Here is a 22,623-nt window from a genome sequence, read left to right as displayed (position 1 = left end):
TGCGTCTTCCTCATGCAGCGCTGCCTATAAAGATCCTGCATGGCTGGCAGTTCAGTCCTGGTGATGTGCTGTGCAACAGAGTTCCTTTCCAATTTTACCAAATGAGGCACCATACTTTAGAAACCTGAACAGTACAAAAGTCAATTTGTTAAATGAAATGAAAACTGTATGTGAACGCAAAGTGTTTTGCAAAATGGACGTTTGCTTTTTTTTAATTTCCCATTACACATGTCATTTTCCTGAGGTGGATGTTCATATTAAACATGACAAAAGTTTCTAATAATTTCATTCAACTTAAGTCATATAGCACCAAACAGTCACCTCAGAGTCCTTTATAACATACAGTAAAGACCCTACAATAATACAGGCAAACAATCATATGACCCCCTATGAGCAGCACTTTGGCGACAGTGGGAAGGAAAAACTCCCTTTTAACAGGAAGAAACCTCCGGCAGAACCAGGCTCAGGGAGGGGCGGGGCCATCTGCTGTGACTGTTGGGGTGAGAGAAGGAAGACAGGATAAAGACATGCTGTGGAAGAGAGACAGAGGTTAATAACAGATATGATTCAATGCAGAGAGGTCTGTTAATACATAGTGAGTGAGAAAGGTGACTGGAAAGGAAAAACTCAATGCATAGGGTGATATGGTACTACAGGGTCATTCAGATAAGATGGGGCCTGATTATTTAAGACCTTGTATGTGAGGAGCAGGATTTTGAATTCAATTCTGGATTTAATGATGAGCAGTGAAGCTCTGGCTGCTCTAAACTTTTGTCAGATTTTGTACTTTCACAGACGTAGAAGAGCAGCCAGAGGTTAAACCTCGGTGAGGAACAGCCAATCAGAAGAAACGTTTCTTAAAGGGGGATGAGCTAAAACAGCTTGTTTCAGACAGAAGCTGGACCGACGTCCACTGTCAGATTAAGGATTATTCTGAGCTGTGAAGCAACAACAACAACAACAATCTTTATTTATTTTATAGAGCACATTAAAAAAGCCAGGGGCGTGCAAAGCTGACCTGTCCCGTTATAAATACTCACCTCGGCCATCAGTGAGACTCCGTGAGCAGTAACGGCTGCCTGACACCTTACTGGAGACCAGAGGCGGAGCCAGACATTTGAAACACCCGGGGCTTAGCCCTAAAGGGTAGTATGCATGTGGGATTTTTTTTTTTTTTTGGGGGGGGGGTTAGAAATGACTGAAAGATTAATAGGCTCTGTTTTGAGTTTTGTTCAAAAAAAATGACTTCATATAGGGAAAAATATATATCACATGTGCAGGACACCTTAAACTAGTTTTTTAATTAAGCAGCGAGGCAGAACAAAGTCGGGGCTGTATCAAGACACAAGGCCTAAACCCCAATTCAACCAGACCCAGAACTGATCCGGAATTAAAACAGGACTACAACAGTTCAAAATCAGGACTACTGAGGACTTAACCAAGACAGAACCAGAATCAGAACTAGATGATAGCAGCACTAAAAATCATCATAGACCTGCACTACACTTATTTTTTAAATTCTACCAAAGTTTATATAATTATTTAGCCTTGTTGTGCAAACAAGCTGCAGAACTTAATAAATATAGAATTTGAAAAATGACAAACCTAAAAAGAAACACGAGGTACGAGATACATGAGGACCTGTGATACGCTGATACTTCTGGTAAACAACCATGTGACTGACATGTGTGTCTCACCTGCTCTTGTTCCCTCTCTTCCTCTTTGTGCTGACAATCATCAAATATACAGATATTTACAAACTCTTCAGATGAAAACACTTTTTTAATTGTAACATCAAATCAGACTAAATGTTTATTTTTTAGATAAATATAAAAACATATTTGTTAACTTTAAGAGTAAAGAGAGAAACTGTCTGTATTTCTTGTAAATGGCACCAACTTGTATTCAAACTGAGCCACACTTATGGAGCTCCACAGTTCTGTTCCTGGTGTTTTGGTTGACATCTCCTGATGTTCCCATGTCACAGAAACAGGCTCTGTGTTTTGCCTTATATGCATCCACAGCTGTGCCACCAGTTTACTCACATGGACTCTACGAACCAATCAGAAGCTTCTTCAGCTCAGAATGGAATCGTCTGCAGTTTCTTATTAATTTACAATAAACTTAGTGTACATGTACTCCTACATTTGATGAAAGTGATAAAAATAGAAGCTCTGTCTCTCTTTATTCTGACATTTAACTAATTCAAAAGATATTTCAATATTTATCTAAAACAAAAGTTGACTCTAAATTGATGTTGTACAGTAAAAACTGTTCTTGTGTTTTCCATAAAGTGTAAATATCTGGTTTAAACTGTGAATATCCTGCTGTGTATTGAAACCCCTCTTGTTTTGCATAGATATACTGAACAACATACAAAGCATAATATATAAAATAACATTTACCTGAGTTTTTTCTTTGAAAGAAGCTTCTAATGTCCATTCTTATATTTCAGTACATAACTGAATCATTTGAATCATTTCATTTCTTCACTACCAGACACACTGGACCCACTACAGTTCGCTTACCGTCCAAATCGTTCCACAGACGATGCCATCTCTCATCTCCTCCACACATCACTCACTCACTTGGACACTAGAAGGGGGAATTATGTTAAAATGCTCTTCATAGACTACAGCTCTGCATTTAACACCATAATTCCCTACACACTCACCACCAAGCTGGAGCATCTGGGACTCAGCTCATCTATGTGTCAGTGGATCTCCAACTTCCTAACTGGCAGACCACAGGCAGTAAGGATGGGCGGACATGTCTCAGCCTCCACCACTCTCAGCACTGGAGCCCCCCAGGGGTGTGTTCTGAGCCCCCTGCTGTACTCTTTGTACACATATGACTGCGTGGCCACTACCAGCTCCACCACCATCATCAAGTTTGCTGACGACACCGTCGTGGTGGGCCTGATCTCTGATAACAACGAGACGGCCTACCTGAAGGAGATTAGGAATCTGGAGAACTGGTGCCAGAGGAACAACCTCCTTCTAAACGTCAGTAAGACAAAGGAGCTGATAGTGGACTTCAGCACTAAGCAGGAGAGGAACTACCAGACCCCCGTCATCAACGAGTGCCCAGTGGAGAGAGTGGACAGCTTCAAATACCTCGGAGTTCACATCACGCAGGACCTGTCATGGTCCTGTCACATCAACACCGTGGTGAAAAAGGCCCGACAGCGTCTCTACCACCTCAGACGCTTGAGAGACTTCCAACTGCCCTCCAAGGTGCTCAGGAACTTTTACTCGTGCACCATAGAGAGCATCCTGACGGGAAACATCTTAACCTGGTTCGGGAACAGCACCATGCAGGACAGACGAGCTCTACAGAGGGTTGTGCGGTCAGCTGAGCGCACCATCCGCTCCGAGCTCCCTGACCTGCACTCAATCTACAGCAGGCGGTGCTGGACCAAGGCCAGGAAGATGGTGAAGGACCTCAGCCATCCCAACAACAGACTGTTCTCTCTGCTGAGGTCAGGAAAGCGATTCCACTCCCTGAAGACCAACACAGAGAGACTGAGGAGGAGCTTCTTCCCGCAGGCGATACGGTCTCTCAATCACACCACCACACAGTACTGACCCACACATATGGTTCTTACACACACTGGACTTTCTGGACTTTGGTTTTGCACAACACTGGTCACTATATTCTTCATTTCCGGTTAATACTTGTACAGCTGCTGTTATTGTGTATATATTTATTTATATTTAGATTTCTTCATACATTCTTATATAGTTCTATATTGTGTATTTTGTTGTACAGTTATTTTATTTTCAACTTTAATTTATATATTTTATCTTATTCTTCCCAGTTAAATTTACCCTTCATTCTAATTTGTGTTGTACAGTTATTTCATTTTTAACCTTAATTTATATTTTATTCCTTCCTAGTTAAATTTACCCTTTTTAATTTTTCATATTTATTTCCTATCTTATTCATAGCCTTTTCCTTTTTTGTTTTCTTTAGGTCACGAGCAGTTGTCCAAGCATTTCACTACATATCGTACTGTGTATGACTGTGTACGTGACAAATAAAATTTGAATTTGAAACCGATTTAGTCGGGGAGGGTAAGAACTGAAAATATGAAATAAACACACTTGTAAGCTGAGACTCTAAAGAAACAGCATTGTTGTTGTTCGGCTTTTCATTTCACCATTTGTTGATTCACTTGAAGAACAAGTAACGTAATATTAGTCTAGTGATCAGTTTCATATCAATCTTTCGTGATTCACGTCATATTTACATTATTTGTACAGTACGAATGATTTGCTTTGGTACCTGCTCAAACTTAAGCTCTCCTTAGTATGGCTGGCTCCGTTTCTCCAACAGCGCACTCACAGGCAGCAGCTGCCCCGCCCCCTCGCTCAGTCGCTTAGTGCCTGAGCTCGGATCATACCAATATCAGGGGGGATTCACGCACAGTCGTAAATTCCCACAGTGTGCACTATGTGCTTCGAATATTGTGTGTACTTTTTGTTTTATACAGTTGTCAGACAGGCATCTAACTATGAAAAAATTACACTCCAAAAGACCCCGGGCTTCTGACAAAACAACCCGGGCTTAAGCCCAGTAAGCCACCCCCACGCTCCGCCCCTGCTGGAGACACTCTGACACCTTTTTGTGTATTCATGTGTGAATATGCAAATGAGCTGTGAAGTCATTAAATAAACACAGATGAATGTGAACAGACCTCCTTCATCCAGCATTATAAAAACAGCTGTTAGATCAAAGAAGTCAAAGCGAGCTTTGATCCAGACCAGAGCAGCACACCTGGTCCAGCTCAAACCTTTGTTTCAGTGGGGAGGGGCTCTGCCAGTCACTGGAAGGAAAATTTAATAAATGAAAACTCAGTTTTTTATTGCAGTGTAAACTGAGGGCACTGCAGTGAGTGTTCAGGGTGTTCGCCTGTCACCCTGTGAGCCTAATATTGAAAATATCAACACCAAGACCAGAAAAGAGCTCTGAGAAGCTCCGCCCACACGCTCTCCGTCAGTTACAGGTCAGGCACTGATGATGATGATACCAAAACTGCTCAGCACGTGCATATCAGAAAGTGTGTGCTCAGTTATCCTTCAGGTTAGTGAGTGCTGAGGTTCCTGCTGATGTCACAGGCGTCGGTGACTCGCCGCCGTCCTGCGCTGCCTCAGTCAACTGACAGTTGAACTGCTGCGTGAAGGCGTGCAGCAGGTGAGGGACGACCTCCTCCACGCTAGCGTGTCTCCGCAGCTCGGCGCTCAGCGACGTCACGCCTTTCCCTTCGATCCCACACGGAACGATGTGGTCGAACCACGACAGGTCGGTGCAGCAGTTCAGCGCCAGACCGTGAGACGTGATGTAGCGGCCACAGTGTATTCCTGAAAACACGACAGCCGTCATTCAGGCAATTCTTACACAGGACGTGCTGAAGAGCAAGGAAGAGCAAGCAGCTGTGTTGGAGCCCTGCTGAATATGGTAGCGATCAAATGAAACACGCACACACTGACATAAACATGTTACCAACCTCACACCTGACCAACAGATATGAAGAGCATGTTTCACCTCTTTACCTCCGTGGGCCGGCGCACTGTTATACCACACCTGAGTCCAGCCAGTAAAACTGTTCCGTCTATGCGAGCGGCCTTTAGGTCACATGACCTCACCCTCACGCTCGCTGACAGCCTTTAACAGGTGAACAGCACCTGCAGAGATGGGTGGTCGGCCACCTGCTGCGACCCCTAACGGCCAGCAGATGGCGCTTTGTAAATAAAACTGAATTGAACTGAAAATTTTTAAACTGAGGATTTTTCACGGTGGTGGTTTCATTCTTGTCTCGATCTTTTTCCCGTCACGTGTAAGGTCCGCTCTCCTAATGACACAATAACTTAACCATAAACCACACTTGTGGCTAAGAGAAAGGACTCAGTGCGTCTGGACATTTGTGTGCCAATGAAAAGAAGGCAGTGTGACTTTGTCCATCGTCACTTAAAGACGAGGAAGTAAGAAAACAGGACAGAATCAGTGCTTTTGAATAGTGGTGCCGGAAATGGATTTCATCAGACTGAAGGACCTGCGACTCGCTTATTTCAGACACGTCACGTCTCTTCTGTTCTTCACATCAGCGTGCGAAGAACAGAAGGAAGACCGGCAGCGTTGGTTTGACACCATTATGACAACAACAGGAAGAGGCCAAGGATCAATCTTCCTACAGAATGTTTATCCACCCTTCTGTAACTGGGGCTTAAAATGAGTTTTTACTGGACTTTATGGTTTCAGCTCTATGACAGTCCTGGTTCTGGCCCAGCTGAGATCAAACTGGACCCTGATCCAAAGCGTCAGTGCTGTGTGACTGTAGGTCTATACCTCGCAGTATAAATAAAGCATCCTGAGGTGACTGTAGAGCTGGGCGATATGAGATTTTTTCATATCACGATATGTTTTTTTCATTTCAGGCGATAACGATATCTATCACGATATCAGCCAAATAACTATATTTGTAAGATTTAAATGTGCCGTTGCTCACAAGTAAAATGTGAAATAATCAGCAGTTTGTTTTTATTTAAATATTTATTTCCCATAATAAGTTCAACAGGGTAGATGTACTTAAGGAACATGAGACTTTTTCAGATAAATAAAGGCAAATATTGCAAACTACACAAAAGGCAGCCGCTAAAGCGTTTAAGTTTCAAAATAGAACAAACGAAACAGACTAAATTGTCAATTCCACTTAGAAACAAAATATTAATTCTAAAAATAAATCTTAGTTTGTTTTACAGAAGAACAGACAAAACTGACTAACTTTTGTCAATATCAAATAAACTGAGAACTAAAAGGAAATTCTCAATCTGTCCTTGTTGTATAGCTGAGCTTTTCAAACAGTTTTAACAGTTACTTTAGTCTGACAAAAGCCGAATGACAAATTAGCGCTTCCAGTCAGAGACTGAGGCTACGTCCACACGTACACGGGTATTTTTGAAAACGGAGATTTTCCGTTTTCGTTTTAAAAAATAATCCCGTCCACACATAAAGGCAGAAATGAAGGAAAACGCTGCTATGAACATGCCAAAGCAGCAGGTGGCGCTAGATTCCTAACCGTGCAGAAATGTTGGCCAATCAGAAGTCTAGAAGCCTCGGTGGGAAAAAGTAAACAAAGCTGGGGCATAGAAGCAGAACCGAGTCGTATGTGTGGAGGGACAGTAACTGTGTGTATATGTAAGCATTTAAACACTGCAGAGAGTAGAATTAACAGTATTGTAGAAATTCATTTCACCGAAACAATAACGTGGCGCACAGTGTGACGCATGCACCAGTTTATTGTATTTCCAGACTTGCTTTCGGCACAATTTACAGTGCGCGCTACTCTGTTTTTTGTCAGACTTGAAATAGCCGAAATACCTTCACACTACGGAGCTTCTATGGCTCTTCCGTTTGACAATCTCTCCGGCGTTGGAACCATCATCTGTTTTCTCTTCGGTCACGCTCGGTTGATTTTTCTAGTCGGCACACTCATTTCCTCCATTACGCGCTGGCTGCTTCCCAAACAAACACACGTGCGGCTTGGCACTTGTGCTGTACGTAACAAGTCACGCGACGTGACGCTGCGGCTGTGATTGGTTCGGCTCTGCGCTACTTAATTTGGATTGGCTGACCTTTTTTTTTTTTTTTTGAGGACAAGAGCGGCGAAGTCTATCGCGATAGCTTAATTTCTCTATCGAGTAAAAGTTATATCGCGATACATATCGTTATCGTTCTATCGCCCAGCTCTAGGTGACTGCTGCTGATGCCAATAAACCTGGTGAACTCCACCTGTAGCCTGGATTAATCAGCTGCTCGTGTCTGATTATTGGTAATTATTGGTTTTAAAAAGCAGCCACACAGTCAGTGAACACATGGTTGGTGATTCAGGCTCAGAGCGACGCAGTCGTACCGATGGCGCAGATCTTATTGTCTCCGACCCAAACTCCCGTGTGAGGGGACGTCGTAGCTCGGATGGCGAACCTGCTGCAGAGTGCGATGACGGTCTGCTCCAGCTGATCGACGTACCACCGCACGCTCTGAGAGAACAGAAAACATTAAAATAAGTTCGGCTCTGATAAAAACACACCAATCTCATTCCCACGTCAGCTCAGACCTTCTTGAAGCTGCACAGGTTTAAGACTGGGTAGCAGACCAGTTGTCCCGGCCCGTGGAAGGTGATGAGTCCTCCCCGGTTCGCCCGGGCCACATCGGCCCCCTGCAGGCGCAGTTGGTCCAGCAGGGGCTCGGGGTAGGGTTTGTGGCGGATCCCGGTGGTGTAGACCGGCGGGTGCTCACACAGCAGCAGAGCGTGAGCAGGGCCGGACCGGTGCCGGTTCACGTAGACCTGCTGCAGTCGCAGAGCCTCCTGATAGGAGACCAGGCCCAGGCGGACCACCTCCACCAGCGGCTGGCCGCCCCGCATCTGGGACTGACACCAGACCAATCCAGACTGTTAGTTGCACAAATGTTTAGTTTTGTTACTTGTAACCTGTTTAAAATGTATCCAGCCTTAAAGGCTGCATGACTAGGGGCGTGGCCACTTTGATTGACAGGTGGATGGTGACACAGGTGTCTGCTGTGACTTATACAGTGGATGGGTTCCGTCAGGAGCAAAGATCCTCCATCTGGTTATCTGAAACCAGCAGCACATTAGCTTTAGTGTCACAGCACATGTACATGCATGCTCATGTTCCCAGGACCTGAACCGAGAGTTCACAAGCTGCCCTAGAATATCGCAGTTTTTAGATTCCCTTAGTTCAGCAGAGATCCTGGGACATTTCTCAGAACATAATCCAAACGACACAAACCTGAGCTACTCACAGACAAATCGGCTGCTTCAATTCACACATTATAAACTCACAAAGCAGAAAACTAAAAATAAAATCGAGGTGGAGCTTCTGCTCGCGGGCACTGAGCGCTCTGACCTCAGTGACACGGTCAAAGCAAACCGCAGTACATCTCTGAATGGGAAGCAAATCCCTCCGCCGTGTCTCTACGTGATTATTTCGTTAGTTTATTAATTTATCAAAATACTTTATCAAAACCATCACCTGTCTAACTTCTGTACGCTCCTCTACCACGACCCGCTCTTCTTCTACAGCTGTAAGACTGATGACGTCTTCCGGTTGTACAGCGCCGTCTTGCCATTAACCGGAACCTAAAGTCTTTCATAATAAAACTGAATTATTATCGACTTATTTTTTAATCTCGCAGTTTTGTCAAATTAATAAATATCATTTCTTGAGTTGAAGAATTAGATTCATATTAAGGCAACAAAATCTAAATTGCCAAAGATCTGCTCTCTTTCATGAGAAAATAAATTCACAACAGGTAAATTACAATATGTTGGCCGTCTTGTTTTTAATTTTATTACTTCTCATCCCTCCGTCTTTATTTTGCCAATGTTTACTTTCTAAGTAGCGATTTCTTTGTCTTGCAATTTATGTTTATTGAAAAATAATGCTGTTAAACCACACACTAAAAATCACAAACTCAGCCCCAACAGAAAGAGACATATTTAGCAGCTTTGATTTTCAAAGCACATTTTGCTACATATTTTACATGTTTGTTTTTTTTACAGACTACCATCAAGTTATTTTTTATTTTCTAAATTTGGAAATGCACAATAAAATGCAACGACTTAGTTTTATTTTGAAGTCGACACCTGACGTCAGAGGAGGCTCGCGCCGCTGTGATTCAGCGGCTCCGGTTGGCGGGCTGCACGCGCGTCCACTCCTCTGCGCTCGCGCTGTTTCGGCGGCGGCAGGGCGGGGTTTGTTTTGAGAGCGGACCGGAGAGAGAAGACTCACCAGGGAAGATGGCGACCGCAGGGTCTGCCGAACGGCCTGGGAGACCGGCCAGCGCCACGGCCGCCGGCACGTCCCGGGCCGGGCTCGCAGCTCGGTGCCGGTCCGGGTCCAGCCCACCCGAGTACGAATCCAAGAAGTGCATGGCGTGCGCGGAGACCGGAGGCAGCCCGGCCGGCAGACACCTGGCCTGTCCGCTCTGCCTAGCCCCCAGACACTCCGGCAGCGAGGAGCGGCTCCGCGGGAGGAGCGACCACGAGAGTAGCAGCAGTAGGCCGGGCGGGAGGGACTGCGACAGCCGGAGAGGTCGGTGAGCTTCTCGGGGAATCGCCCGTGCAGATATCGCTGTATCACACCGCTGCAGGGTGTTTGTTTAACGGCAGAAAACAGCGGGAATTTAAATGAAATCAACTTTAATAAAGTTTAACGTGAGCAGCGCGCGGTTTTAAGAATGTTAAAGGTTAGTTTTATGTGAAAAACATTTATGAAGTGTGGTAGCTGCAGGCGTAAAAATCCCCGCTTTTCTTTATGGAGTTTTGTATGGAGCTACAGGCTCAATCACAGGTCAACGTGTGGACACAAATCAATGAGAAAACCATGGAAACAGCCCTCAGAGGACACGTGACTGCTCACAGTGACCTCACCTGATCACAGGTATAGGCAGCAGGGTCACATGTCATGTGGCACTGCTCAGGTCTGCAGATGGGGAATGTGTCCAGACATGTACAGCTGGAGGAGGAGTTGAGTTACTGCAGTACTAGTAGTACTGGAGGTATTACTGCGTGGACTCTGTTAGCAGTGACTGGCTGGAAAAGCCCAAGGGGGTTATTACTAGTACTTAGAGCAGGACACAGCAGGAGAACCATAAATACTGTAAGTACTCTTTGACTTGCACTGACCACTGTGAACAGCAGTTCTTACATAAGAAAGCTCGGGTGAGACTCAGTGGCTTTATGTGTGTTGGATGAAGTCAGAAGGTGCTGATGGTGATCATGTTTTATGTTTTATTCATTGACCCAATACTGACACCTTTAGCATTTTTCCTTTTAGGCTGTATCTGAGCAGCTTTGTGTGATTCACAGTTTGTCTGATGCTGGGCTTCTGTCGTGTCTCTCTGACATCACAGATAGCCAAGAGTGGAGCAAACCGTGCCCGAGCTGTGAGCTCACAGGTTTACTGCACGTGCACCGAGCTCGTTATTACAAAGTTTTAAGACAGGAAGTGAACAGTAGAATTTTAGTAGTCAAAGTCACCTGTTTAAATTGTATTAAGCCTTTAAATTATTAGGGGCGTGGCTTCTTTGACTGTTTTCTCTTTGGCTGTGTTCCTTTAGAGTTCTTCGTCTCTCCGGTGCTCATCCCGAAGTCTGCCGACGCTCCTTCAGGCCCGAGCGGGAAACACAAGGTGAGTCAGAGAGCTGCAGGTAAACCTGTGATCACCTGTGAGTGGTTAAGCTCGTCACAGCCGACCGAGCCTGCTGAGTGTTTTATTGCTGAGGAAGAAAAGCAGAGCTCTGCAGGCTGCCGATATCAAACTTGAGAACTTTGGCTTTAATTTGAGTTTACATTAAGTTTACATTAAGTTTTCTCTCTAAGCAGTCACCTCTCTCTCAAAGTTTCCACTGTGAGTCTCGATATACCCTCGTAGATGCTGCGTCGTCTCGTGGAGACAGGAGAATCTTTGTGTTTTAGCCCTTGAAATAAACTTTAACCCCTCCGTGTTTCAGCTGCTGCTGTGTGACGACAGAGAGGAGGTGAAGAGGAGGAGCTCTCTGAACTGTAAAGACGAGTCAGTCCGTCGTGATGAAGATCCGGTGAGTGATGACAGGCTGAATGTTTTCATCCTGCAGCAGCTGTCTTAACTAGCTGTTGTCCCTCCTCAGGGCGTCCTGTCTGACTCCGAGAACGAGGAGCCGATCAGCAGGAGGATCCGAAACATCTCAGCCTTTATCAGGAAAACCAAAAACTCATCCGCTGGGTGAGCACAACCACCCTGTCCTATTCCTTTTGCAGACAGTGAACGTACCACAGACTACAGGGGTGTGACCTCTGACCTCTGTGTTTATTCTTTAGGAGTTGTCAGAGGAGCAGGAGCTGCACTGATCCTGTGGAGGATGGAGGAGGAAAGATGAAACTTGTCACCCAGCCGGCAGCCGTGATGGACCGGGTACGTGAGACAGTCATGTCATGTGATCAAGACTCCCGTCTGTGGGAACTTCAGAAGAAATAGTGTTTTATCAGGCTGTGTTAGAGAGTGTAATCAGATTACTGTATGCTTCAGGAGCCATCCAGGTTCAGTCTGCGGGGAGAAGGATCGTTAAGCCCCTCTGCCATTAGAACCTGCTCGGCACGATTAGCCCCAGTTTTCAGGGTTACCTTTAGGTCATAGTACCTGGTCGGGTTCCAAGCGGTCCGAGCAGGTAATAAAATGTGACTTCATCAGACTACATGATTGGCTGGTCAGTAGCGTCACTGGATGAGTCGTGAGAGCTTCTCGTTCAGTAAAATCAAAACCGCCATTTTTGAAACGCTACATCAAAGGAGATGGCTACAAAAACAACGCTGCGTTCCCCGAGTGTGACGAAAAGCCACAGAGTGAGCTGCAGGCATATATTTGCTTCGACGTGCACCTTTGTCTTAGTGTTCGTGTCACATGTCAATAGACTCTGTGCACCGTGTGCTACTTCCGGTGGGGAAACTCCTGTAGGGCGCCTCGTTTCCGGTGTGATATTCACGTCTTGTTTACGGTCGGGTTTTCCAAAACAAGTCAACCAAATGGATGAATCAAGCGGCGATTTACATTTCTCAAGATGTCGTGGGAATTTACTGAATATATCTGTAGATGATGTTCGTCGACGTGTCGATATTTCCCCCACGCCTCAAAGCAAAAGAGAGAAAGGATTCAAATGTTTTATTTTGAGTGTTTGTATACAGCGGCCCCTCGTTTATCGCCGGTGTTCTAAAAATAACCAGCAACAGGTGAAATCCGTGAAGTGCCCAGCTTTATTTTTTACAATTATTTGAGATGTTTTAAGCCCCTCACTACACTTTATACACTTTTCTCAGACAGGCAGGAACATTTTCACACTTTTCTCTCTTGCTTAAACTCTCAAAGTTCAAACCTTCGTAGAAAAATAATTCCAGTATTATAGGATGAAACCAAAGATCAAACCGTGTTTTCGGGTCCAGAACATGAGAATAGAGCAGCTGAGAGAGAATCCAACATCAATCAATCATTAATGAATCAATGAATCAGCGATCGATGTAGCGATTCTGTACTGTACAGGAGAGACGGCACGGAGGAGATCAACAATGGTCTGCAGCCGAACGCAATGTGCTGTAAAAATAAAAAAGCATGCAAAATTGCACACAAAAAATCTGCGAAAGGTGAACCGCGTTATAGCGAGTTAGGGAGTTATAGCGAGGGACCGCTGTAATTTTGAAGGCAAGTCACAACATACCCTTCGTGAATACTAACGTATAGAAACCCTTACCAGCAATCATTCATTTATTTTTTTTGTGGCTTTTTTTCATAGTTTGTTGACATGCTGTGTGGGTGTGTACTGGTATGGACATAACGGGGAAACATCTGGCTTTGACTGTTGTTCACCTGCAGTTTGAGTGCTGAACATTTGCCTGTTTAAATCATAAGAACTGTCTGTATACAGAGATGTGCTTCTGCTGCAGTGATGCAGTTCTGCTTGTGTTGAGTGACGTAAACAACCAATCGATCTGCACGCTTCAAACGTCAAAACTGATCATCTGATTTTTTTTTTTATGACACAGCAGTGGTGAGTGTTCCCACCTCTGCTCTTTGTAACTTAACGCCATCTTTCCGTTTTCGTGTTTTGGACATGATTTTTGAGTCCACCTTCGCAGTAGCGATTGACCGCAAAATAAAGCTACCAGAAACGTACAACCCCACTAGGGCTGCCACGATTAGTCGACTAGTCACGATTACATCGACCATCAAAATCGTCGACGACTGATTTAATAGTCGACGCGTCGTTTGAAGCTTTGTAAGATCCCAAAAGACGCAGGAATAAGTAGCAGGATTTAAGAGTGTAATAACGGACTGAAACAGAAGATGGCAGCATTGCATGTACAAGGATGCCAGCTGCCGTTAAACCCCGAAGAAGAAGTAGCTCTGTCCCAGAATTCATAGCGCAGCTTCCAACAATGGCGGCAGCTAGTTAGTTTTAATATTACTCTTATTATTCTTTCTGGGTCACAAAATAAACGATTAACATATTTTCAGGCGAGAATGTAGCTGTGTAAACCTCAAATATCTGCTCAGTTTATCAAGACACCACATATTTTCAAAAGCGCTCCGACGTTTTCGGAGACGTCTGTTACCCACTAGCTCGTTAGCTAGCCGGGGGCTAGGCTAACTAGAGCCGTGAGAACACTGGACTCCCGGCTAATCCTTTTCAAACCCACCGCCGTCTTTCGCTACTCAGGTTAAACATGATATATGAGTCACTTAGATAACTTAAAACTGTTATTGTTTGGCTTTTTTAGTATTTTATTTGTTCCTGAGTAAATCGGTTTGGCTGAGATCAAAGTTTTTACACAGCTGAATAAACGTCAAGCAGACAGCTGATCATCAGAAGTGTGAGATGCTCGAGAGTTTACTCCAGTGTCCTGTTATATTTTAGATAGCAAGGAGTTTATTAAACTTCACCGAAACAATCTGCAGATTTCATTAAAATTGAATAAACTATCATCTTGTCTTTATTTTTAGTTAGCACCTTAAACACTTAAAGCTGTAAGCTAATGATAGTTATATAAGAGCAGATGCTGCTGGTGCAATAAGCTGTACGCTGTACGTCCAATGGATGATGATCTGATTAGTCGACTAATCGCAAAAATAATCGGTGACTAGTCGACTATCAGAATAATCGTTTGTGGCAGCTCTAAACCCCACATCCGGTCTTAAAACAGGAAGTTAGCATTTTCTCATGCACAGGGTCTATTACGTTGTGAGACGCGCAGACAAATTGCCCTGATGACAATGCACTGGTCTGTAATGGAAAACCAGTCGATTCAAACAGGTATTAATGGAAAAGGCTCTATAGCAGGGGTGTCAAACTCCAGGCCTCGAGGGGCCGGTGTCCTGCAGGTTTTAGATGTGTCCTTGGTTCATCACAGCTGACTCAAATGGTTAAAGGACCTCCTCAACATGTCCTGTAGTTCTCCAGAGGCCTGGTAATGAACTAATCATGTGATTCAGGTGTGCTGACCCAGGGTGAGATCTAAACCCTGCAGGACACCGGCCCTCGAGGCCTGTAGTTCCCCACCCCTGGTCTATAGAGTGCTTTGGGGTCCACATCCTGAACTTTCACTGTGAGCTTGCACCATCAGGCAGGCATTAGAGTGACAAACCTCTGCCTCCTTGTCTGCCTGACACATCGTGTGGATACCACCCCACTACAGCTCAAATACCTGGTGAAACATCACAACTCTTAAAGGAGTCGCCTTCTACTCAAACATGCTCACAGGTCCAGCTGTGTAGAGTCCAGTCTCTGCATGGAAACAGCACAGCATCCATCAGAAGGAAGTGTCGGGTTTTACAGAAAAAATCCATACAAGTGTATAAAACGGGGCCTGGTGATGGCGTTTATTCTTATATTTCACCTGTGTTAAACAGCTGTGTGGTTGCTGACTTGTGTTCTTGTGTCCTCCGCCAGGTTGGCATCAGCCACAGCTATGCGGCAGGAATCCTCCTCTCCTCTGAGAACAGCCGCTCTATCTCCGCCCCCATCACCGCTCCCGATCGGAGGCTCACCTGGCGAGCTGTGCTGACATCATCTTCCTCGGCTCTCCTGTGCATGCCTCCTCCCCGCCCGGAGCGCTCCATCAGCCCCGAGAGCAACGACAGCATCTCCGAGGAGCTCAACCACTTCAAGCCCATCGTCTGCTCGCCATGCACGCCACCCAAGCGCCTCCCGGACGGCCGCCTGATGGAGCCCACCATCGTGAAGTCCACGCCCCGGAACCTGACCCGCGGTCTGCAGAAGGCCACCAGCTACGAGGCCAGCCCTGCCGTCCTGCAGAAGTGGAGGCAGATCGAGCTGGACCGCCAGAGCCTCAAGGTGAACTCCAAGGCCACGCTGACGAGCCCCGTCTCCGAGGTAAACCATAACAAGCTCGGCATGGGTGGCGAGGGTGCAAAGACGCGCCAGTCCCCGGCAGGAGACGCAGTGACGTCAGCAAACAAGAGGAGGCTGCTGTTCGACTCTCCAGCCGGCGACACGGACAGCTTCCAGAAGCAGTCGGTGAAGATCCGCGTCCCCGCGGTCCGCTACAGCAGCGAGTCGACCTTCAAGGGAGGCTTTGAGCCGCCGGCCGGCACTCCTGAGTCCTGCAGCACGGGGGCGCTGTTCAGTCGGAAACAGTCGTTCTCGCCCTACACCAAGAACTCTGGGGTGCAGTCCTGTAAGTTAGTGCCAAAGGACTCTCAGAGTCCCAGGAAGGAGTCCGACAGTAGCATCCACAACCAGACTACCTCACGGAGGGGCAAGAAGAGGAAGCAGAAGACCAAACATCTGGACTCGAGCCGCGACTTGGATCTGAAGAGGGGCCGGCCCGTCAACCAGGAAGCGCTGGACGAACGGTACATCTGCCAGATTCAGCAGGAGCGGCAGGATCGAGCGCTCGCCCTGAAGCTGCAGAGACAGTTCGACCGCGAGAACCAGAACCGTAGAAGGAGCCCCGACAAGTATTTCCTGCGGTCCTGGATGTCCACTCAGAGCCGCAGGAGGCGTGGTCTGAGGAGGTCCAGACGAATCAACAAGAAGCACTAGACAGACGGGAAGGATCTCATATATGCAAAGACACGAAAGGCGAAGGTTTAATGAACGTATGAATGTTTTCACTCGTCTGACAAACGGGTTTGTAACCTGGAGACGTTTCTTCCAAACACCAGCAGATCACCAAAAACTGAACCTTCAGCTGCAGGACGGCGCGACAGTCGTCACCACAGGAAACGTCCTGGAAGTGTTTGAACTCAGAGGCTTAATCTGAGCTTTTTTACAGATCGCATGGCCGAGTCGTTTCTCTGCAGCTGGAACAAAGAAAGCTTTCACAGGTTCAACCATAGTCACGTGGCCCGGGGCAAAGGATGTTTATGTTGAGCTTCCAGTTACAGATCCAGGGTGGATGTGAGGCCCTGAAGGTCACAATGTCTGAGCTGAACATCGCCTCGCATCCCGACACCGCTGAAGGCGACGGCGGTGTTTAATCCGTATTTGTGCGCTGCGTTCCAAACACAGCGGCCTGCGCATCATCTGAACTGTTGCAAAGGTTCAGATGAAGGCAGGCTGCACGCTGCCGGGCCGAACACGACTCTGTCGGTTCAGTCCGGTGCGCTCCACGCGATGATGATGATGTTTATTAATATAGTTCATTTAAATCTCACCGGCCTCACAGTGATCTCCCAGAGGCCGAGGAAAATCTAAAAGGAGCTTTATGGAAAGAAATGAGATGAGGGACTTTTCCTTTGCTGCTAGCGTGAGTGTCGGCCTGAGCTGCTGTTTGACAGAAATCTGTCTTTGTATTTGTGACCGTTTATGAAGCCCAGTTTGAATAAAATAGTTAAAAGTGATTTTTTATTGGCTCCAAAACTCCAGACTGTCAGAACTTTCCAAAAGTCCAAAATCATGATTCGTATGTATTTCGGTAGCTCAGAGCGTGACACGCGTCTCTTCATTCATATCTGAAGTGAACACATATCTGAACACATCACTTCCTACCTGACGGTCCCTCTGGGTGTGCAGGTAACCCTCCACCCCTGAAAGCGTGACATGTACCTGGTATTACCCTCTGAGGTGATACTGAGGAGCACCGACGGTCGCTGTGACGCAGGTTTCTGTCGGCCAGAGGGGGTCAGCAGCACGTCTTTGCCCCGGGCAGGTGGAAGTTACCCCTGGTTTATCCTCGTGAGAACTTTCCACAGGTTAATCAAAGTCCAGCCGACCTGCATGTGTTGGGAATGCAGGAGAAACCAGAACCCGCTCAAATATAAGGAGGTGTTGAGTCAGACTTCTCCCAGCAGCTGAGGATCATGGGACATAAACTTCCTCTAGTATAGCTGCTGGTGTCATCCTGGTCTTCCAGTCTGAAAGTCGGAGCTGCCGAGGCTCGTGGGGACTGCAGTCTTTAGAACCCGATTGGTCAGGAAGGATTTCTACCTGAATTCGGATCAGGAGACTCACCTGGTCACTCTCAAGGAGCGAGGAGCCGTGTGATTGGACGAGCTTTATGGCCTGTGATGTCAGATGCTGGTGCATTCAGACCAAATGTGAATTTACTGTGGTCACAGAGCTCTGACTGTGGTACTTTTAATAATTATTGATTTATAAAAATCACGCTGGAGTCAGAGTTAGAACGTCACCTGTGGTCCACAGGAAGCAGGTGAGGCAGGTGGCTGTAGAGCCGACAGCCATTTAGCAGCGAGGTTAGAGCCCCATCTCTATGTAGAGAAACTTCCACGATTGGGCCAAGCTGAACCAATCAGTGAGCGAGTTCAAGCTTTCGGGGACAAAATCCACCCTGACCCTTCACTCCTCACAGTCAGCTGTTTTCTGTCTGCAACGTAAACATATTTAATGCAGAAACTGCCTTCATGCTGCGAATACTGTCAGAGTTACAGGAAATGCGTGAGGTGGTTTCCAAATCTGGATCTTTTTAATGTTTTGATCGCTCCGTCAGTGCAGCAGAGGTCCACACGAAGCCTTCAGGCTGAAACCATCAGAAACTGCAGCTCGCTGCCACGCCCCTGCAGGAGCCTGAGCCTGAAGCTGAGACTGAAGGTGGGCGTGCACGTGCTTGGTCTGAGCTCACCTTCACACTCTGCTTCAGCGTTCCAAAGGAGCTGCACGGCTTCTGTTTGCAGGTCATCTGTGTTGGATCGGTGATGCTGTAGCTCCTGCAGGCCGTCCAGATGTCTGGTTCCTCAACACACGTGTTTTTTCTCCATGCTAAGCTCTGTCAGTGGTTAGCCTGAGTGCAGCGGCACGCTGTGTTCACACTGTGCTCAGATCAGAGGCAGTCTGAACGACGCTGAGCGCTGGTGGGTCGCTGTTAGAAAAGCCGTACTCGCACTGAGCCTCAGTAATGTCATGATTCACTCTGGGGGTCGTATGTATGATAGACGCTGAAGAAGATGTGAGGGCGGGGACAAACTGAGGACACGCCCACAAACATCCAACGTGTTGGTGTAGTTACTCTGCAGTTCCTCTACCTGAACACCTGCAAAGAAACAATGAGGTTGGGTGGCGTTAGAACCAGACTGCAGCTCACAGGCTGGATGTAAAATAAAGGTGTAGCTCCTTAAACCTGCATTCTGTCTAATGTCCAGCAGGGGGTGGCAACTCAAAAATCTGAGACACTCACCTGGTCTCTGTGCTCACTAACACTTTCCTGATTGGCTGATCATCATTTTGGAGATGATGGTGCCGTCAGAGTCACAGGAAGCAGGTTAGGGGTTAGGGCGGGGCTACCTGTGATTGACAGATTGCAGTGCTCTCTCCCTGTCATGTCTGCCAGCAGCACAAACCCAGGTCCAGTTCAATGACTGGAGTTACCGGAGGTAAGAGGCCACGCCCCTAATAACTGTAGTACTACCTTTAGCTTACAATATAAAGCGACTTGAGACGGCTGTTGTTGTGATTTGGTGCTAAATAAATAAAAGTGAATCGAATTCAAACCATGTGAGCGTAAAATGCAGGTGTCATGAAGGGAAATGATCCACAGAGACCAACAGTGTATCAGGCTGCAGACGTGTTCATTTTATCACGGGAGTCTGCTGCCTCTGCTGGACGGTGGAGGAACTGCAGCCTTTGGAGGTTTAGGTGATTGGTTTAGATCATAGGTGTCAAACTCTGGCCCGTGGGCCAAATTTGGCCCGCAGCCTAATTACATTTGGCCCGCAAAGCCATACCAAATTACTATCAGAGCTGGCCTACTGGTATTATACAGCTAATATATATATTGTTTAGTATTAAGCTCGGCTTGTTCCATATTCAGTTTTTCAGCAAAACGTGTCCATAAGAAAAGATTCATTCTCATATCTGGAGGAATAAATATGTTTCAATAAATATTAACGTTAGCCCGCGACTTTGTTCCTGTTTTGAATTTTTGCCCACTGTGTGTTTGAGTTTGACACCCCTGGTTTAGATAATAATAACATTCCTGCTGTTTCCTCTTTTTTTTTTTTTTTTTTTTTTTTTTTTTTACATTTCTGCGTCCTCAGTGATTCCTGGCCTTCATCATCATCATCATCATCATCATCAGCTGTTAAAGTTTAATTTGAAGTCTTGATGGAGCTGAAGGGCTTCTCTCTCTTTTTTTTTTAAACCATTAAAGATGAGCACGTTTCTGTTTTGTATTCTTTGGTGGGTGCAGAGAGTTCAGGTGGGGGTGGGTGGACGGGGTCAGGGGTCACGCTGAGTGCCAAATGAGCAGATGACATTGATCCTTTGTAACCGACTAGTTTTGTATGAGCGGCTGCTGGAAGAAAAAGTAAAAGAGTTGAAACGCTGGCTTGTGTCCTGTCTTCTCTTCACTCAGTGATCTGAAGCCCAGGGCTCACCTGAGACGCTCACCTGAGCGTCCCGCAGATTGCCGATGATTGGTAAGAAGAAGCAGGAAGTGCAGCAGGACGTCCTCCATCAACTGCAAACAATATCGCCATCAAAAACTCAGCAGGTTGAAGGTGATGCTACAAACTCTGTTACTCCATGTTTCATTCCCCAAATCAAAATGAAGGATGCTGTAAAGCAGCTGCTGTGAAGTCTGATATTCACAGAGAGTTTAGGCAAGGCAAGTTTATTTGTATAGCACAATTCAACAACAAGGTGATTCAAAGTGCTTTACAGAGACATTAGAAACAAGAACAAATAAAAAGCATGATTTAAAATTGATTACAACAAGCAAATAAACTAACTAATTAACAAACAAACAAAACAGGATATAAAATCAAAACAGATAAAATCAGTAGTTAAAATGTAAGTTTTGAAGTTTAAGCTTAAAAGTAAAACAGTGTGGATTTGGTGCTTTATTCAAATGCAGCTGAGAACAGGTGAGTCTTCAACCTGGATTTAAATAAACTGAGTGTTTCAGCTGATCTGAGGCTTTCTGGGAGTTTGTTCCAGATATAAGGAGCATAAAAGCTGAATGCAGCTTCTCCGTGTCTGGTTCTGACTCTGGGAACTGATAAAAGACCGGATCCAGATGACCTGAGGGATCTGGAAGGTTCATACTGGGTCAGGAGGTCATTGATGTATTTTGGTCCTAAACCATTCAGAGCTTTATAGGCCAGCATCAGGACTTTAAAGTCTTAGTGAAATAGAAACCAGCAAAGCCTGTAACATTAGAACATCATTGAAAACAGTGTTTCATTCTGGCTGAGCTCCACAGCGCTGTGGGACAGGAAGTATCAGAGTGAGATGTGGTTTGCAAAAGTTCTTCTTTTGTTTTCAAAATAAAGCCCTCCAGTTACTTTTTGGATGTTGCCAACATGTGTTAATGAGCATTTTCAAAGATAAAAGCCCCAAGTTAATTTAAAAAACATCCACCACGGTGCTCAGAAATGTTTCAGATCTTAACAATGACAGTCACGACAGCACAGTTCAACTCGACCAGCAAACGTGCTCATGCATGTGTAAAAGTTTTCCAGCCGACAATAGGTGATATTTTTGATGGGCGGAGCAATGTAATCATGCACGCACTGATTTGCGCCTTTAGAATTTATACGTTTTGTTTAGAGGGAATGTTTTACCTCCACTTCTCGTTTGTTTTGGTATTAATTAGGGCTGCCACGATTAGTCGACTAGTCACGATTACGTCGACCATCAAAATCGTCGTCGACTGATTTAATAGTCGACGCGTCGTTTGAAGCTTTGTAAGATCCCAAAAGACGCAGGAATAAGTAGCAGGATTTAAGAGTGTAATAACGGACTGAAACAGAAGATGGCAGCACTGCATGTACAAGGATGCCAGCTGCCGTTAAACCCCGAAGAAGAAGAAGCTGTGTCCCAGAATTCATAGCGCAGCTTCCAACAATGGCGGCAGCTAGTTAGTTTTAATATTACTTTTATTATTCTTTCTGGGTCACAAAATAAACGTTTAACATATTTTCAGAATGTAGCTGTGTAAACCTCAAATATCTGCTCAGTTTATCAGGACACCACATATTTTCAAAAGCGCTCCGACGTTTTCGGAGACGTCTGTTACCCACTAGCTCGATAGTTAGCCGGGGGCGAGGCTCAGTAGAGCCGTGAGAACAGCGGACTCCCGGCAAATCGTTTTCAAACCCACCGCCGTCTTTCACTACTCAGGTTAAACATGATATATGAGTCACTTAGATCACTTAAAATGTTATTGTTTGGCTTTTTTCAGTGTTTTATTTGTTCCTGAGTAAATCGGTTTGGCTGAGATTAAAGTTTTTACACAGCTGAATCAAGCAGACAGCTGATCATCAGAAGTGTGAGATGCTCCAGAGTTTACTCCGGTGTCCTGTTATATTTTAGATAGAAGGAGTTTATTAAACTTCACCGAAACAATCTGCAAATTTAATAAACTATCATTTTGTCTTTATTGTTAGTTAGCACCTTAAAGACTTAAAGCTGTAAGCTAATGATAGTTATATAAGAGCAGATGCTGCTGGTGCAATAAGCTGTAGTTTTACCTCCAATGGATGATGATCTGATTAGTGACTAATGCAAAAATAATCGGTGACTAGTCGACTATAATCGTTTGTGGCGGCCCTAGTATTAATGTATCTACTTTATTATTCATTTATTTATTTGAGA

At 45.6% G+C, this 22,623-nt stretch overlaps 3 protein-coding genes across 4 annotated transcripts in view; 2 read left to right on the top strand and 1 right to left on the bottom strand.

Moving 5' to 3' along the window:
* The window catches only part of LOC146560418 (uncharacterized), a 358,436-nt gene that overhangs the window by 96,722 nt on the left and 239,091 nt on the right, over positions 1-22,623 (top strand). The window lies entirely within an intron of this gene.
* lipt2 (lipoyl(octanoyl) transferase 2) lies at positions 4,687-9,148 on the bottom strand. 2 transcript variants are annotated; one of them, XM_085244543.1, is made up of 4 exons: positions 9,054-9,148; positions 8,117-8,431; positions 7,913-8,039; positions 4,687-5,363 (listed from the first exon to the last, which is right to left on the bottom strand). In XM_085244543.1, the coding sequence occupies exons 2-4, from the start codon at positions 8,423-8,425 to the stop codon at positions 5,071-5,073; spliced, it is 729 nt and encodes a 242-aa protein (XP_085100669.1). In that variant the 5' UTR covers positions 8,426-8,431; positions 9,054-9,148; the 3' UTR covers positions 4,687-5,070. The 2 variants fall into 2 exon arrangements, with proteins under 2 accessions (XP_085100669.1, XP_085100668.1); XM_085244542.1 differs by having other exon boundaries at positions 8,117-8,635; positions 9,054-9,128.
* On the top strand, positions 9,710-20,351 carry rnf169 (ring finger protein 169). Its single transcript, XM_085244541.1, has 6 exons — positions 9,710-10,115; positions 11,143-11,213; positions 11,536-11,622; positions 11,692-11,786; positions 11,882-11,975; positions 15,499-20,351. The coding sequence occupies exons 1-6, from the start codon at positions 9,821-9,823 to the stop codon at positions 16,612-16,614; spliced, it is 1,758 nt and encodes a 585-aa protein (XP_085100667.1). The 5' UTR covers positions 9,710-9,820; the 3' UTR covers positions 16,615-20,351.

Source organism: Mchenga conophoros, linkage group LG14, assembly GCF_057382185.1.
Source record: "Mchenga conophoros isolate Kocher_MC1m ecotype Shallow Benthic linkage group LG14, M_conophoros_male_GT1.1, whole genome shotgun sequence".
In the NCBI taxonomy this organism is placed as follows: Eukaryota; Metazoa; Chordata; class Actinopteri; order Cichliformes; family Cichlidae; genus Mchenga; species Mchenga conophoros.
This window is presented reverse-complemented; position numbering and strand designations above follow the sequence as displayed.